The following is a 16488-nucleotide window of genomic DNA, read 5'->3' on the forward strand; positions in this document are numbered from 1 at the left end:
GGCCACTGCACTCCAGTCTGGGCGACTGAGTGAGACTCCAACTCAAAAAATTTTATTGTAGAGACGAAGTCTCGCTAAGTTGCTCAGACTGGTCTCGAACCTCTGCCTCCCAAAGTGCTGGGATGACAGGCTTGAGCCACCGCGCCCTGCCGGAAGTGAAACTCTTCCAGGCGAAGGGCATGGGGGCAGTGGCTGGGTCGGAGGGATCTTCCCTGGGGAGGTTTGAGCAGCCCTTTACGTAGGTGTGCGCCAAAATGCCGATTCAGATGTCACGCATTCTCATTTTACAAGGGCCCGAAAGTGACAATTCCTTTTGACACTGGGAGGAAAATATAAAAGTGGCTGGCGGTTTGTGGTGCCAGGAATGCTTGCTGTCCTCCGTGGGAGCGGCTGTCCCCACCGAGGGAGGTGTCGGGTCGCCCCCTGGAAGGCCTCATCTTTCTGTTGGGGCCTGTTGATCCGTTCCTCCTTGGAGCATCACCCCAGCGTTTCCCAGGCAGAGCCTACTGGGTTTACATGCAGCTTCCAGAAACTGATTTTCTTTTCTTTTCTTTTTTTATTTATTGCCCGGGTGGGTCTCGAACCTGCGGGCTCAGGCAGTCCACTCGCCTCAGTCTCCCAAAGTGCTGGGATGACAGGCTGAGCCACCCAGCCCGGCCCAGAAGCTGATTTTCTTTTGCTAAGGCTGATTCAGTCAGGAGGCAGACTCGATTTACACCCCCCACTCCACCCCCTTTAAAACAATTTTGGACAGTTTCTGTAGGATGGAGTTCCCAGAGGAGTCAGTGGGTCAAAGGTATAAATATTAAAAAAAATTGTGTATATATGTGGCCAGTTTGCTTTTCTAAAACTTATTTTGCCTGACCTGATGGTGTATACATTGCCCGTTCGTTTTAACACAACCTCACTGGCTTTGGCTACCTTCCTTAGGGGTAGAAAATAGCCACTCTGAGGTGCTTTCTGGAGGTGAAAGGACAGCCGGCTTCGGTATTTGGCTGGGAATGAGGGCTTGGGAGCCCACACCATGGAGGCTCATGATAGCTTGAGAGCTCCATCTCCAAGAAGCATTTTTTTTTTGTATTTTTCTCAAGTGAGCTCCCTAGCTCTCTCTGCCCCACTTCCTTTGTACTCAGCCCCTCCTAGCTGTGGGGTTCTCTGTCATAGTGTCACTGTCAATGTAGGAGAGTAGGAGAAGAAGAAGCCCACGGAGGAGGCAGGAGAGGAACCAGGAAGTAGTGTGTCCTTGGGAGCTGGGTGGGGGTTGGGCCCTCTTAGGCGCTTGTGTAGGCTTCTCTTGAAAGAACTGTGAGCTGGGGGTGTAACCTCTGTTCTTCCCTAAGCCTGCTTTAGTCTCCATCTCCTGTGTCTCCATTCTTCTTTTTGTGGCTTCTTAGGTCTCCAGTCAGTGTTTGTGGAACTTATTTTGTTCCAGGATCAGGTGTGCCGTCTCCCCACCTCTCTCCACCTTTTCCTCCTATTATTTACCTTCCACAGTTGGGTGGCTTCTGTCCCGTCTGCCCCGATTTCCTTACCAGCAAAACCCCTCTGTCTTGGGCAGGCTTGACAGAATGGGAAATGCATTGGGGTGAACAGAATGGAGATTTTGCATTTGAAGGAGCAAAACCTGTCCTCACTGTCCCATGAGTGCCCCTTGCCCTGCTTAGTAACTTTGGATGACATCACTGAATGATCTTTGTTGCATTTTAGGGAAAGCTAACTGCCAGGGAGCGGATAGATCTTTTGCTGGATCCTGGCAGCTTTGTTGAGAGCGACATGTTTGTGGAACACAGATGTGCAGATTTTGGAATGGCTGCTGATAAGAATAAGGTACCTGTTCGGATGTTGACTGTGAGCACTCCCAGCTGTGACTCTACTGGCCTGTGCACTTGATTAACGGGTCTGTGGGGCTTTTCTCTGAAGTGCTTCTAGAGACACACGACGGGGGCCTTCAGGTACCCCCCTCACCTTTGTCTGCAGATGGAGTGCGTGGGAGCTGCTCACACCCTGTTCCGTGTGACTTGGGCTCTGGGTGTCCCGGGGCTCTGGTTGCAGGTTCAGAGTTCTGACTAGTACAAAGTGACCAACTTGGAGGCAGGGGCGAGAGTGCCTTTTATTAGTGTATTCTGGTCTGTCTGGGAACCAGACACCAGGGACCCCTGAAGGCTGCCTGTCGCCTCTTGGACACACTTTAATTTTGTGCCTTGGAGTTTTTGAGATCAGAGTCATCCACACTTCTTCCTTCAATTGAATGCTCTCCATGGATGCTTGCAGTTTTTTGGACTCACTTGGTCCAAAAAACTGCAGTGGTCCAGTTCTCTTCAGGTCTGCATATCTGCTGCTTGTGACCCAAGATTTGTAAACTTGGCACCTCCTGAGCTGGCTGCATTTGAGACATTGTGGTCACAGAGTGATTGCCAAGATTCCATGCAAAATGGTGGGCTTACCTTTTCTTTTCTTTTTTTTTTTTAGAAAGCAGGATTTATTGAGAGGACAGAAAAGTACCCATAGTGGGAGGGGACCCGAGGGGGTTCCCCCCCTTTTTTTTTTTTTGAGTAGGAGTCTAGCTCCATTTTCCCTGCTGCAGTACAGCTTCGACCTGCTGGGTTCAGGTGATCCTTCCACCTCAGCCTTCCAAGTAGCTGGAACCACATGCATGTGCCTTACTAAGTTGCCCAGGCTGATTTCAAACCCCTGGACTCAGGCAGTTCTCTCGCCTCTGCCTCCCAAATTGCTGGGATGACAGGCATGAGCCACTGCACCCAGCAGATTTGCCTCTTCAACGTTTGGGCTGGGAGGGTGTATGACTTTGCAGAAGTTGCCATGTTTCTTTATATGCCTTTCTCTTTCCTATGAGCATTTGATAGTGGTGGCCCTGGGCCGTTTTGGTTATTTTGCTTTTAGGAAGGAGGATGAGGCCTGAGGCTGCGGTGCCTCTCACTCCTGTTGAGGAAGCGGTAGCACCGTGCTTGCTGTGCAGCCTGGAGCAGGAGGGTGGGATTCCTTCAGGTTCCTTGTTCATATTGAGCTTTAAGGGGTTGGGGTTTTGTTTGTTTTTATCTTTTATTGAGGCATAGTTGCTGTGTTCATTAAATGAAGTACTTGGACTGTTTTTAACCTTTATTTTTGCCTTTTTTCTGATAGTTTCCTGGAGACAGCGTGGTCACTGGACGGGGCCGAATCAATGGAAGATTGGTTTATATCTTCAGTCAGGTATCTTATAACTTCAATAGACTGAGCTTTCCTGGCGGACAGTGCCAGGAGCAAAATATGTGAAAGAAATCAATCTTGGGGAATGAAAACTTGCTTGTAGTTGGGGGCAGCTGAAGGATTTACTTTCTGTCTTTCAGTATATGTGCCCAGAGTATTATACTGTGTGGTTCCTGCCCCCCTTTTTTTTGAGTCAGGGTCTCACTCTGTCACCCATGTTGGAGTACAGTGGCATGGATCATAGCTGCCACAGCCTCGATATGCTGGGTTCAGGCAATCCTGCTTCAGCCTTCCAAGTAACTGGAACTATAGGCATGTACCACTATGACTGGCTAATTTTTTTTTTTTAGTAGTAGTCTCACTCTGTCGCACAGGCTGGAGTGCAGTGGCATGACCTTGACCACCGCAGCCTTGACGTGCTGGGCTCAGGTGATCCTTCTACCTCAGCCTTCCAAGTAGCAGGAACTACAGGCATGTGCCACCACACCCAGCTAGTTTTTTGATTTATTGTAGAGATGAGGTCTCGCCAAGTTGCCCAGGCTGGTCTCAAACCGATGGGCTCAGGCAGGCCTCTCACCTTGGCCTCCCAAAGTGCTGGGATTATAGGCGTGAACCACTGCACCCGGCTTAGTGGCTAATTTTTTAAATTTATTGTAGAGACAAGGTCTTGCCAAGTTGCCCAGGCTGGTCTCAAACCCCTGGGCTCAGGTAATCCTTTTGCCTCTGCCTCCCAAAGTGCTGGTATTACAGGCATGGGCCACCATCCATGCGTGGCTTATTTTTTTCTCAGAGAGGCGGAGTCCTTAGTCTGTTCTGGGGAGGCTCACAGGGATGCAGTCTTGTCCAAAGTTGTCACAGGAACCAGGGGTTTATTCCAAGTGAGTGAAATTCCTCTTGGCAGGGTTGAGTCTGTGCCCTGGGCAGTGTATGTTAACCTGAGAGGAGCAGCCTAGTGAAGGGGACTTGACTCTTAGAATCACAGACCCCTGATTTTTGGGCTTTCACGGAAGTGTTCATACAGATTTTATCAGGCTGCATCAAGACAGATACAGCTTGTTCCCACTGAGACTGTAGGAGAATGTCATAGGCAGAGTAATGGCTCCCCGAAGATGTCCTTCTCCTTGGGACCTATGAATGTGTTATCTTACACGGCAGAGAAGAATTGAGGTTGCTGATCACTGACCTTACAGTAGAGAGATTAGCCTGGGTTATCCGTGTGGGCCCAGTGTAATCACCGAGGTGCTTAAAAGTGGAAGAGGGAGGTAGAAGAGGTGGTCAGAATGATGACGTGATCTGCGACAGTTGGCTTTGAAAATGAGGGAAGGGAACCATGAGCAAAGGCATGTGAATGGTCTCCAGAGGCTGGAGAAGAGAGGAAAACAGATTTTATCCCCGGAACCTCCAGGGTGGAGCACATCCCTGGCCACCTTGGTTACAGGTTGATAGTGAGGCTGTGTAGGACTTCTGAACGGTGGAACTGTAAGATAAGAAACTTGTGTGGTTTCAAACTGCTGAATTTGTGTTAATTTGTTACAGCAGTCATCGAAAACTAACACAGAGAATGTGCTGTATCCTATTTTGGATTTGACCTTCTTTTCCTTCTAGAGGTGGAAATACATATATAATTCAAAATGTTTTTTGTTCCTTTTGTGGACCTAAATTTATGTAGGTTGTCAAGGAGCCAAAAATGTTTTCTGGGTTTGATATTAAAATAGTTATATTGGCTGGACGTGGTGGCTTATGCCTCTAATCCCAGCAGTTTGGGAGGCTGAGGTGAGAGGATCATTTGAACCCAGCAGTTTGAGACCAGCCTAGGCAACATAGTGAGACCTCATTTCTACAAAAAAAAAAAAAAAAAGGGGAAATTAGTCTGGCATGGTGGTACATGCCTGTAGTCCCAGCTACTTGGGAGGCTGAAGTGGAACGATCACTTTAACCCAGGAGATGAAGGCTGTGGTGAACCATGATTGTGCATTCTAGCCTGGTTGACAGAGTGAGACCCCGACTCAAAAAAAATTATAAAAGTCCCCGGTGGCTCAGCCTGTAATCCCAGTACTTTGGGAGGCCAAGGCGAGTGGATTGCCTGAGCCTGTGGGTTTGCGACCAGCCTAGGCAACTTGGTGAGACCTTGTCTCTACAGTAAAAATAAAAAGTTGGCCGGGTATGGTAGTGCGCACCTGTAGTTCTGGCTACTTGGAAGGCTGAGGTGAAAGGATCGCTGGAGTCCAGCAGGTCGACGCTGGGGTGGCCGTGAGCGTGCTACTGCACTCCACCTGGGTGACAGAGTGAGACTCCAACTTAGAAAAAAAGTTATAACATAGTTATATTTGGTTAATTTAAAATCTATGGTAAACAGTACTCATTTACTAATTGAATTACCTTTGAAATATTTTAAAGCTGTTATTAATTGGTGTACCACATGCTGAACTGCAGAAATCACATCTCTTTTTTTTTTTTTTGTTGGAGTCTCACTCTGTTGCCCAGGCTGGAGTACAGTGGCATGCTCATGACCACTGTAGTCTCAACCTGCTAGGCTCAGGTGATCCTTCTGCCTCAGCCTTCAAGTAGCTGGAACTACAGGCGTATGTCACCATGCCCAGTTAATTTTTTGATTTATTGTAGAGATGAGGTCTCACGAAGTTGCCCATGCTGGTCTTGAACCTGTGGGCTCACACAATCTTCTCACCTCGGCCTCCCAAAGTGCTGGGATTGTAGGCGTGAACCACTACCCGGCCCCGCCCCCTTTTTTCCCCCTGCAATTTATGAGAGCTGGAAAAAAATTGTATGGAAGGAGCCATTTGAAAGATAGATGGAACAGAAAGTTATTATGTTTTCTGGACATGGTGTTTGCCTGACTATTAAGCAGATATAACAATTCACTGAACTGATACTTTTAGCACCTCTTAGGCCCGTGGGGTAGGGTGGGAGTGAGGAGGAAGTAGAGATAACAGAGTTCCTACCCTACAGAAGCTAATCGTATTATAGGTAGAATGGGACAGAACAGAAGTGACACAGGTGAGAGAGGTTTCCGGCAAGTGCTGTGGACTCAGGACAAGGGAAAATCACGTCCAGGGTTGAAGAAACTTTTGAAAACGGGGCAATTGAAATAGACTCCGAAGGATGTTGAGGGTGGGAGTGATGAGCCAGCTTTTGTGTGATGATCTCCAAGATGTTGCCACCTGGCTGTGGGTGTGTTCTGGGGAGAGAGGAGGAGAGGCCAGCACTGGCTCTTTCAGCATACAGACTCCCAATCTCACCTGTTTTCAGCCTCACTCTGCCTTCTTTTTGGCTATGATTAGAGAGTAAACCTTTCTCTTCTCAAGGTGAAGGAGAGGCCCTGTGGAGTCCAACTCTTTCTAACACAGGCCTCCCATTAATCCATCTTCCATCCCTCCACATGCCTGCTTTCCGTGGTTTCTGGTTGCCCCCTCCTTGATTACTGTCTCTGCAGCTGTGTGGGCTTCCGTTTTCTCCTCCTCAGTCAGGTGTTCTTGTGCTCTCAGTTCTCTCACGTTTGTTCCGTCTCTTCTCAGCTGTTGTCTCCCCATCCTTTCCTGTCGTCATGGGCTGACCCCGTTCTTAATTCTCTGCTGTCTTTTTGAGGGGTTTTAGGAAAGCGGTCATACCCCGAGTGAGCCCTTTACATCTCAACCTAATGAAAGTCCATAAGCAGAGAAGGCAGTGAGGGCTCTGAGTCTTGTTTTTTTTTTTTAACTGCCCTTGTTAAAACAGCAAATGTTTCCTAAAAATAGAAACGCTGGGCTGTTTGACGTCCATGGAATCTGATATTAGGGTTAATTGTGAATAAGTTTTTCTTTCCTCAGAGCTACAAATCATTTTTATAGAGCAAAGACTAGGTTTTTTGCTTCTGACAATATATGAACTCTCTTTAAGATATTTCATTAATTGTCCTATGGAATAGTCTTATTAGACTTTTTTGAAGTTCTTAAACTTTTGAAAAGCCTTAAAAAACTTTTATCTATGAGTTTTCTATAGATAACTGGCCAATCTCTATATTTTACTTGTTGATTTGTGGTTTCTTTTTAGGATTTTACAGTTTTTGGAGGCAGTCTGTCAGGAGCGCATGCCCAAAAGATCTGCAAAGTAAGTGTTTACTGTCGAAATTAAACCCTACACTTCCATCATCTACATAGTGCATACTGAGTATCCTTGGGGTGCAAGACGCTGAGCTAGGTACTTGGGGTGGGGCAGAGGTATGTAAATTGTGGTGCTGACCCTAAGAAGCGCTTAACATCTTTTGAACCATGTATTGGCAAAGCTTGGACACTCATGTTTTCACATGCCTAAAATAAAATTTGTAGGATTATAAAGGACTAAAATGATTTTGAAAAACTACATTTGTAATATATATGCTTCCTTATCAATGCATTTAATAACAAGATTTATGGTAGATTAATAACTACCATAATTTCAAAGTAGGCATCAGTGAAAATATTTCAGGATATCTGCAACAACTTTAATGTGACATTAAATATCTGTGGTTTCTAGTAATGACAGAGGCACAGGTATTTTTAAATTAAATTAAATTTAATTAAAAAATTTTTTTTGAGTTGGAGTCTCACTCTGTCTCCCAGACTGGAGTGCGGTGGCCGCTCCTGGCCACCACAGCCTTGACCCGCTGGGCTCCGGCGATCCTTCTACCTCAGCCTTCCAAGTAGCTGGAACTACAGGCGCGCGCTACCACACCTGGCTAATTTTTTTTTAATTTATGGTAGAGATGAGGTCTTACCAAGTTGCCCAGGTGGGTCTTGAACCCATGGGCTCAGGCAATACACTCACCTCAGCCTCCCAAGGCGTGGGATTACAGGCTGAGCCACTGAGCCCAGCTTATTTTTTTTATTTTAAAGATATGGGGTACAAGACTAGACGCGGTGGCTCATGCCTATAATCCCAGCACTTTGGGAGGTCAAGGTGAGAGCCCATGAGTTCGAGACCAGCCTGGGCAACTTGGCGAGATCTCATCTCTACAATAAATCAAAAAATTAACCGGGCATGGTGGCATGTGCCTGTGGTTCCAGCTACTTGGAAGGCTGAGGTGGAAGGATTACCTCAGCCCAGCAGGTGGAGGTTGCACTGTACGCCAGCCTGGGCGACAGAGCAAGACTCCAACCCCCCAAAAAAAGATATGGGGTACAATTCAGGGTTAAGTATACATATATTAATTATGCAGGTACCCTTGTTGATGAAGTATGCCCCCCCTGCAGCAGTTTCCCACTGCTGCCATTCCTGCCCCTCCCGTCCCCTGGCAGTTTCCCACTATTGCCAATTTCTTTCTAGTATTATGATAATTGTTCAAGGTTTGCTTCTGAGTGAGAACATGTGGGACTCAGTTCTTCGTTTCTGTGATAGATCACTCAGTATTATAGACTCTAAGTTCATCCAGGTTGCTGTGAAGTTCATAATTTTGTCCTCCTTTATGACTAGGTAATATTCCGTTGAGTCACAGGTATTTCTAATACTACTATGGTATGTAGCCTGTATTGGTTTATGCCTAATTGAAGGAAATGCTGAGGATCAGCTGTAGCAGGAGTCCAACCCCTGGGCTGTGGACCAGTACTGGCTGCACAGCAGGTGAGCAGTGGGCAAGCAGAGCTCAGATCAGCAGTGGCGTTAGATTCTCACTGGAGCGAACCCTGTTGTGAACAGTGCATATGGGGGAATCTAGGGTGCACGCACCTTCTGAGAATCTAATGGCTGATGATCCCCCCTCCACCCAGTCCATGGAACAATTGTCTGCCTTGAAACTGGTTCCTGATGCCAGAAAGGTTGGGGACCACTGAGCTATAGTTAGTCAAGATAAAGATGTGAATTTTTCCCATCTAAGTTCATGGACCTCCAAAAATTGCTCATAGACAGATGTCTTTTTAGGGTTCTGAGGACCCTGTGTAAAGAACTCCTGGTCTAGGTGGAGGGTCCAGGTACTAGAAAGTAAAGGTCAGTGCAAGGATTACATGATGGTATTTTCAAAACACTGCTAGAGGTTAGATGCTCTGGAGAGTAAAACAAGTGTAGATCAGGCTGGGCATGGTGACTCATGCCTGTAATCCCAGCACTTTGGGAAGCTAGGGTAAGAGGAGTTGCATGAGCCCAGGAGTTCGAGACCAGCCTAGGCAACATAGCGAGACATCATCTCTACCAGAAAAACATTGGCCGAGCGCGTGCCTGTAGTCCCAGTTACTTGGGAGGGTGAAGGATTACTGGAACCTAGGAGATCTGGGCTCCTGGTCATGCCACTACACTCTAACTGATGAGTGAGAACCCAGATGGAAAAAGGTAAAAGTGTGGTCATATATATGTATCTATATCTATATCCATTTTTTTTTTTTTTTGAGTTGGAGTCTCACTGTGTCGCTGGGCTCCGGCGATCCTTCCGCCTCAGCCTTCCAAGTAGCCGGAATTACAGGCATGCGCTACCACGCCCGGCTAGTTTTTGATTTATAGTAGAGATGAGGTGTCGCCAAGTTGCCCAGGCGGGTCTCGAACCCACGGGCTCAGGCAATCCACTCACCTCAGCCTCCCAAGGCGCGGGATTACAGGCTGAGCCACTGAGCCCGGCAAGTGTGGTCATATTTAGAAAATTTTGGAATTAAAGGTTGAGCTGACTTTCAGGAGCTGGAGCACCTGAATTCTAAAACTGGTCCTGTCATGTATTGCTCCCGAGACCTTGGGCCAATCACTTAACTTTTATTTATTTATAATTTGTTGTTTCAGAGTCTCACTTGTTACCCAGGCTGGAGTGCAGTGGCATGCTTGTGGCCACTGCAGCCTTGATCTGCTGGGCTCAGGCAATCCTTCGACTTGAGCCTTCCAAGTAGTTGGAACCACAGGCGTGCGCCACCACACCTGACTAATTTTTTGATTTATTGTAGAGACAAGGTCTCACCAAATTGCTCAGGCTGGTCTGAAACCTGCGGGCTCAAGTCATCCTCTTGCCTTGCCTCTGTCTCCCAAAGTGCTTGGATTACAGGCGTGAGCCACTGCACTCAGCTAATCACTTAACTTTTAAACCTTCCTAATTTTTCTCTCTTTACTGCCTCTAGTATGATGGGCAAATGAGATAATGGTAGTGAAAGTGCTTTGTACCCTGTCAAAGACTGTAAAAATTATGCTGTCAGGACTATTGACCCATGAGGAAAATCTGTCACATCAGAAGTAAAAGCAAGCCTGGGCCTGGCCTCAGGTTAATAGATTGGTCAACATGTACTTTTATGAAAATGTGACTTTGCCATTCTGTCTACTGTAAGTTATTTCAGAGGAGTAACTGGGAATAAAACTGGCAGCTGGAAAATATGACAACCTGAGCCTGTGTTCTAGACATGGTTGACATGAGCAGTTTTATTTCCTGCTAAAGGAAAGTTGGCTCTTGACTGTTTGGGGATTTAATCAGCCTTTTAAATATCTGGTCCTGGCTGGGTGTGGTGGCTCAAGCCTATAATCTCAGTCCTTTGGGAGACCAAGGTGAGAGGATTGCCTGAGCCTGTGGGTTTGGGACCAGCCAGGGCAATATAGTGAGACCTCGTCTCTATAATAAATCAAAAAATTAGCTGGGTGTGGTAGTACACACCTGTAGTTCCAGTAAGACTGAGATGGAAGGATTGCCTGAGCCCAGCAGGTCGAGGCTGCAGTGGCTGTGAGCATGCCACTGCACTCCAGCCTGGGTGACAGAGTGAGACTCTAACTCAAAAAAATAATAAATAAATACCTGGTCCTTTGTCTTCTGTAAAGGTACGCAGTCATCATGGGGAATGAAGCCAGTGTTACTGCCTCCTAGTTTGAAAAATGCATTCAGAACATTTTCTAGAAAATACCGTGGAGGTTTGTAAATGTTCTTTTTGATAGCAAGAGTAGTTATCTCACAAAAGGTTTCTTTGCTGTCTCAGATCATGGACCAGGCCGTGACAGTGGGGGCCCCCGTGATTGGACTGAACGACTCTGGGGGAGCACGGATCCAGGAGGGCGTGGAGTCCTTGGCCGGCTATGCAGACATCTTTCTGGTGAGAAATCTGGGAATAGGGAGTAGAAAGAAAGAAGTCCGGGACTTGTTCCCAAGCTGTGTCCCAGTCAGTGCTTCCTCATGCCTCCTCCTTATTCTCTGTCCCGTTGCCTCTGTCCTGTGGCTCCTTCCTGTGTCACCGGGATGGGGTGAAGTTTGGATGGAGAATGAGAGTGGAAGGAGAGAGTTTTATTTTTTTCTCAGAGGGTCCTCATAGGGGAATACAAAATTAATTAAAGATTATTCGTAAGGGAAAAGTACTTGAAAATATTTTTCTTCTTTTCAAATGCAAGGGAGAGGGAATATGAACTGACTTGTCTAGAATTAGTGTTAACAAAAATACAATGCTGCTTTATTTTTTGGGGTTAAAACACTACATGATCATTATATAAGGTTCAAGCAGTTGTACCAAAAAAAAAGAAATCACCCCAAGTCCTACCATTTGGAAGCATTTGGTGAACATTATTTCAGATATACCTCTGCTTATTTACAGACTGAAATAACACAAGAGGAAGACATGAAAAGAAACATCAGCTAATAGGCTGAGTAAGGTATGAAATATAATGTGAGAGATACAGTAAGTAGGATTGAGAAGAGGGAGAGAGAGATTGCTCGATAGAAACTGCCAGCACTTCCAGGGAGGGAGGACAGAACAGAGGGAGAAGCATGGAAAGAGGCAGGCAGATGTTGTTTCCAACCAGGCCGGCTTTTCTTGTCGTCCAGGCCTGCAGGTTTATAAGGGTTCTTCTCCCTGGCCTCTGCCTATTTAATTTTTGTCAGATACTCTGCTAGTTGTAAAAGTACTTACTGTAGTTGAGAAGTCACTTTTTATGGGTCTTTTTTTTTTGTCTTTCTCTGTTGCTCAGACTGGAGTGCAGTGGTGTGATCATAGCTCACCGTACCCTCAAACTTCTGGGCTCACAGGATGCTCTCACCTCAGCCTGCCAAGTAGCTTGGACTTCAGGCGTGCGCCCCCATGCCTGGCTAATTTCTTTAAAATTTTGTGTAGGGACAAGGGTCTCGGTATGCTGTCCAGGCTGGTTTCAAACTCCTGACTTCAAGAGATCTTCCTGCCTCAGCCTCCCAAAGTGCTGGGATTACAGGGGTGAGCCACCGTGCCTGGCCTGTAGGTCTTAAACCTACTTTTAACTCTTTAAATTTGAGAGCCAGGGATAACCCCCTGGGGAACATTAGTTCTGTGGGTGGCTTGGTCTGAGCAGTTTAGGCCTGAGGTCCATTTTGGCTCCCAGCCTGGAAGTCATTCCGGTTCAGAAACAAAGGAAAGAAAGAGTGGTCCTAAGAGAAGTGTCAGTAAACCTCCACATTTTAGAGCTTGATTGGATTTTTAGAACATCCTACAGTCTAACATATCTTCATAAGTACAGTCTAGGGGAGTTGACTTTTTATGTACAAGTCCCCAACAGATGAATGAGTTCCGTTCCAAGAGTGCGCTCAGAAGTCCTATTTGTTTTACGTCCAACAGAGTTAGCCTAGGTACCCAACTAACACCATCAGCTATATAGTACTGTACTGTAATAGACTTATAGTACTTTTCACACAAATAATACATAAAAAACAAGCACAGAAACTAAAACATTTTATATCTTTCAGTATGGTACCTTGAAAAGTACAGTAGTACAGTGCAGTGCACAAAAACACAAACGCTTGTAGAGGATGCATACACATGACATTGTGCACCAGACATGTGAACTAACTTGCTTGAATATGCGAAAACATATTAGCATCTTTGAAGGTTCACAGCTTGAAGATTCGTATATAGGGAGCTCACTGTATACACACACACACACACACACACACATACACACACACACACACACACACACACACACACACACACACTCTTCTCCCCCTTAGCCAGGATTCAATCCAGAATGAAGGATTGTCTATAACTGCCATATCTCTTTAATCTTTTTAGATCTGGAGCAGTTTCTTAGTCTTTGTCCCCATGACTGTGAGATTTATTTATTTTTCTTCCATTCCCACAGTGATAAGACTTTTTCTTTTTTTTGAGTTGGGGTCTCACTCTGTTGCCCAGGATAGAGTGCAGTGGTGTGATCATAGCTCACTGCAGCCTTGATCTCCTGGGCTTAGGCGATCTTCCCACCTCAGCCTCCTAAGTAGCTGGGACTACAGGCACATGCCACCACACCTGGCTATTTTTTTCCCTGCTCCTCCCCCCACCCTGCTAATTTTTAAATTTTTTTTTGTAGATACAAGGTCTTGCTATGCTGCCCAGGCTGGTCTTGATTTCCTGGGCTCAAGCAATCTTCCCACCTCGGCCTCCTAGAATGCTGTGATTACAGGCATGAGCCACTGTACTTGTACCTGCAATCTAGTTTTAGAACCTTTCCCTCAAAAAGATGCTCCTGCTTGTTTGTAGTAAGTTACTACCAGCTGTAGGCAACTACTGATCATCTCTGTTTCTGCAGATTTTTTAGCATCTGACTCCCTTCACTTACATCATTTTTTTTTTTTTTTGAGTTGGTGTCTCACTCTGTTACCCAGACTGGAGTGTAGTGGCACGCTCCTGGCCACCGCAGCCTCGACCTGCTGGGCTCCGGCGATCCTTCTGCCTCAGCCTTCCAAGTAGCTGGAACTACAGGCGTGCGCTACCACGCCCGGTTCATTTTTTGATTTTTTTGTAGAGATGAGGTCTTGCCGAGTTGCCCATGCGGGTCTTGAGCCCGCGGGCTCAGGCAATCCACTCACCTCAGCCTCCCAAAGCGCTGGGATTACAGGCTGAGCCACCAAGCCCGGCTCATTTTTTTTTAATTGCTGAATCATATTCTATTGAAATTTAAAGAGTTTTTTTTTTTAAATGCATTCACCAGTTGAGGGATATTTGGGCTGTTTCTACTTCTTGGCTATTGTGAATAATGCTACTGAATAATATACATTTGTGTATAACTCTTTGTGGACACATGTTGTCATAACTTTTGGGTAGATCAGTAACTAAGGGTGGGACTGTTGGGTTTTTGTTTTTGTTTTTTTTTTTTAGTCAGAGTCTCACTCTGTTGCCCAGGCTGGAGTGTAGTAGCACCATCATGGCCTCCAACGGCCTCAACCTTGTCTATTGGTTTTCATGATATGTTTATGAATGACCTTTTGGAAACTGCCACATTATTTGCCACCATGACTATACTGTTTGACATTGCCACAAACCATGTATTGAGCATTGCAGGTTCTCCACATCTTTGCCAGTACTTGGTATTGATTATAGTTGTTTTGACTATAGTTGTTTTAATGGTGTGTAGTGGGGTCTCACTGTAGTTCTAGTGTGTGTTTCCCAGGTGACTAATCTTTATGTTGAGTATCTTTATGGACGTGCTAGTCACTTGTATATCTTTTGTGCTGAAATGTCTATTCAGATCTTTGGCCCATTTTGTAATTGGACTTTTTTGGTTTGTTTGTTTTGAATCAGCATTTCACTCTGCCACCCAGGTTGGAGTGCACTGGCACAATCTTGGCTCACTGCAGCCTTGACCTCTTGGGCTCAGGTGATCTTTCTGCCTCATCCTGCCAGTTAGCTGGGACTACAGGTGTGCGCCTATACACTCAGCTAATTTTTGATCTTTTGTAGAGACGAGGTCTCTGTGTTGCCTAGTTTGGTCTCAGACTCCTGGGGTCATGTGATCCTTTTGCCTTCAGCCTTTCAAAGTGCTGGAGTTACAGGTGTGAGCCACTGTGCTCGGCTGTCATTGGATTTTTAAGTTGTAAGAGTTCTTCCCGCTCTCGGTCTCTCTTTCTCTCTCTCTGTGTCGCTCTCTCCCTCTCTGCAGCTCTCTCCCTGCCTCTCTCCCACTTCCTCTCTCTCTCTTACTCTCTCTTTCTCTCTCTCTTTTCCTTTTCCCCCGTTACAGATCCCCTGTGTAACAGCCACTTTAATAAATCTCTTGGTCCTGGCAAAAAAAAAAAAAAATGAGTTCTTCCCATATTATTGATATAAGTCCTTTATCAGATTGTTTTTCCCCAGTCATTTTTTTTTTATATCTTGATGATGACTTTTGAAGTAGAGCTTTTTAAAGATTTTCTTTCTTTTTTTTTTGAGTCGGAGTCTCACTCTGTCCCCCAGGCTAGAGTGCAGTGACACAGTCATGACTCACGGCAGCTTTGGCTTCCTGGGCTCTGGCAGTCTTTCCGCTTCAGCCTCCTGAGTAGGTGGGACACGTACCACTATGCCCAACAAATTAAAAAAAAAATTTTCTTTTAGATGAGGTATCGCTTTGTTGCCTAGGCTGGTCTTAAACTCCGGGGCTCAAGCGATCCTCTTGCTTCAGCCTCCCACAGTGCTGGGATTACAGATGTGAGCTACCGTAACTGGCCTGAAGTGGAAAAGTTTTTAGTTTTGAAGTCCAGTTTGTCAATTTTTTTCTCCTGTATATCATGCTTTTATTGTCATTTGTGAGAATTCTGCGTAGTACAAAATCGTGAAGATTGTGTTTTATTCATGGAGTTTTTTAGGTTTGGCTCTTTTACATTAGATCTGTAATCCATTTCGAGTAGATTTTTGTGCATGGTGACTTTAGTCTCTAAAGACATCCTTGCCTGTCACCGTTTATTGACATAATGATTCTTTTTCTATTGAAACAACCTTGGCATTTTGATTGAAAATCAGTTGACCACAATGTAAGAGTTTGTTTCTGGACTCTCAATTCTTCTGCTTATTGCTACATTAGAACCACACTGTTTTGATTACTATAGCTTTACAGTAGTTTTATTTATTTTTTGAGTTGGGGATCTTACTTTGTCACCCAGTCTGATCATGGCACACCACAGCCTCGGCCTCTGGGATTTAGGCAAACCTCCCTCTTCAGTCTCCTGCGTAGCTGGGACTACAGGTATGTGCCATCACGTCCTGCTAATTAAAAAAAAAAAAATTCTTTTTAAATGAAGTCTTGCTATGTTGCCCAGGCTTACCGTAGTTTTGAAGTTGAGTTCAGTCCACCAACTTTAAATTGTATAAGCTATTCTGGATCCTTTGCATTTCCATATGAATTTTTGCATCAACTCTTAACTCTATAAACAAGCCTGCTTAGATTTAATAGGAACTGCATTGAGTCTGTAGCTCAATTTGGTGAGAATTTACATCATAATATATTGAGTCACCAACTCCATGTAAATATTTCTCTATGTAGGTCTTTAATTTCTCTCAATAGGCTGGGCACGGTGGCTCAAGCCTATAATCCCAGCACTTTGGGAGGCTGAGATGAGAGGATTGCCTGAGCCCAGGGGTTCGAGACCAGCCT

General features: G+C 45.6%; 1 protein-coding gene across 1 annotated transcript in view; it reads left to right on the forward strand.

The window, feature by feature from the left end:
• The first annotated feature begins 1707 nt into the window (after nt 1–1707).
• The window catches only part of PCCB (propionyl-CoA carboxylase beta subunit), a 63275-nt gene continuing 48494 nt past the window's right edge, over nt 1708–16488 (forward strand). The window contains exons 1-4 of the mRNA XM_008064214.2: nt 1708–1827; nt 3142–3210; nt 7255–7311; nt 11109–11222. Of these exons, the coding sequence (XP_008062405.1) occupies nt 1774–1827; nt 3142–3210; nt 7255–7311; nt 11109–11222 (294 nt within the window). The 5' untranslated portion in view covers nt 1708–1773. The remainder of the gene's footprint in view (nt 1828–3141; nt 3211–7254; nt 7312–11108; nt 11223–16488) is intronic.

This window comes from Carlito syrichta, unplaced genomic scaffold, assembly GCF_000164805.1.
Source record: "Carlito syrichta isolate Samal-C Ts95f unplaced genomic scaffold, Tarsius_syrichta-2.0.1 Scaffold307227, whole genome shotgun sequence".
Classification (NCBI taxonomy): Eukaryota; Metazoa; Chordata; class Mammalia; order Primates; family Tarsiidae; genus Carlito; species Carlito syrichta.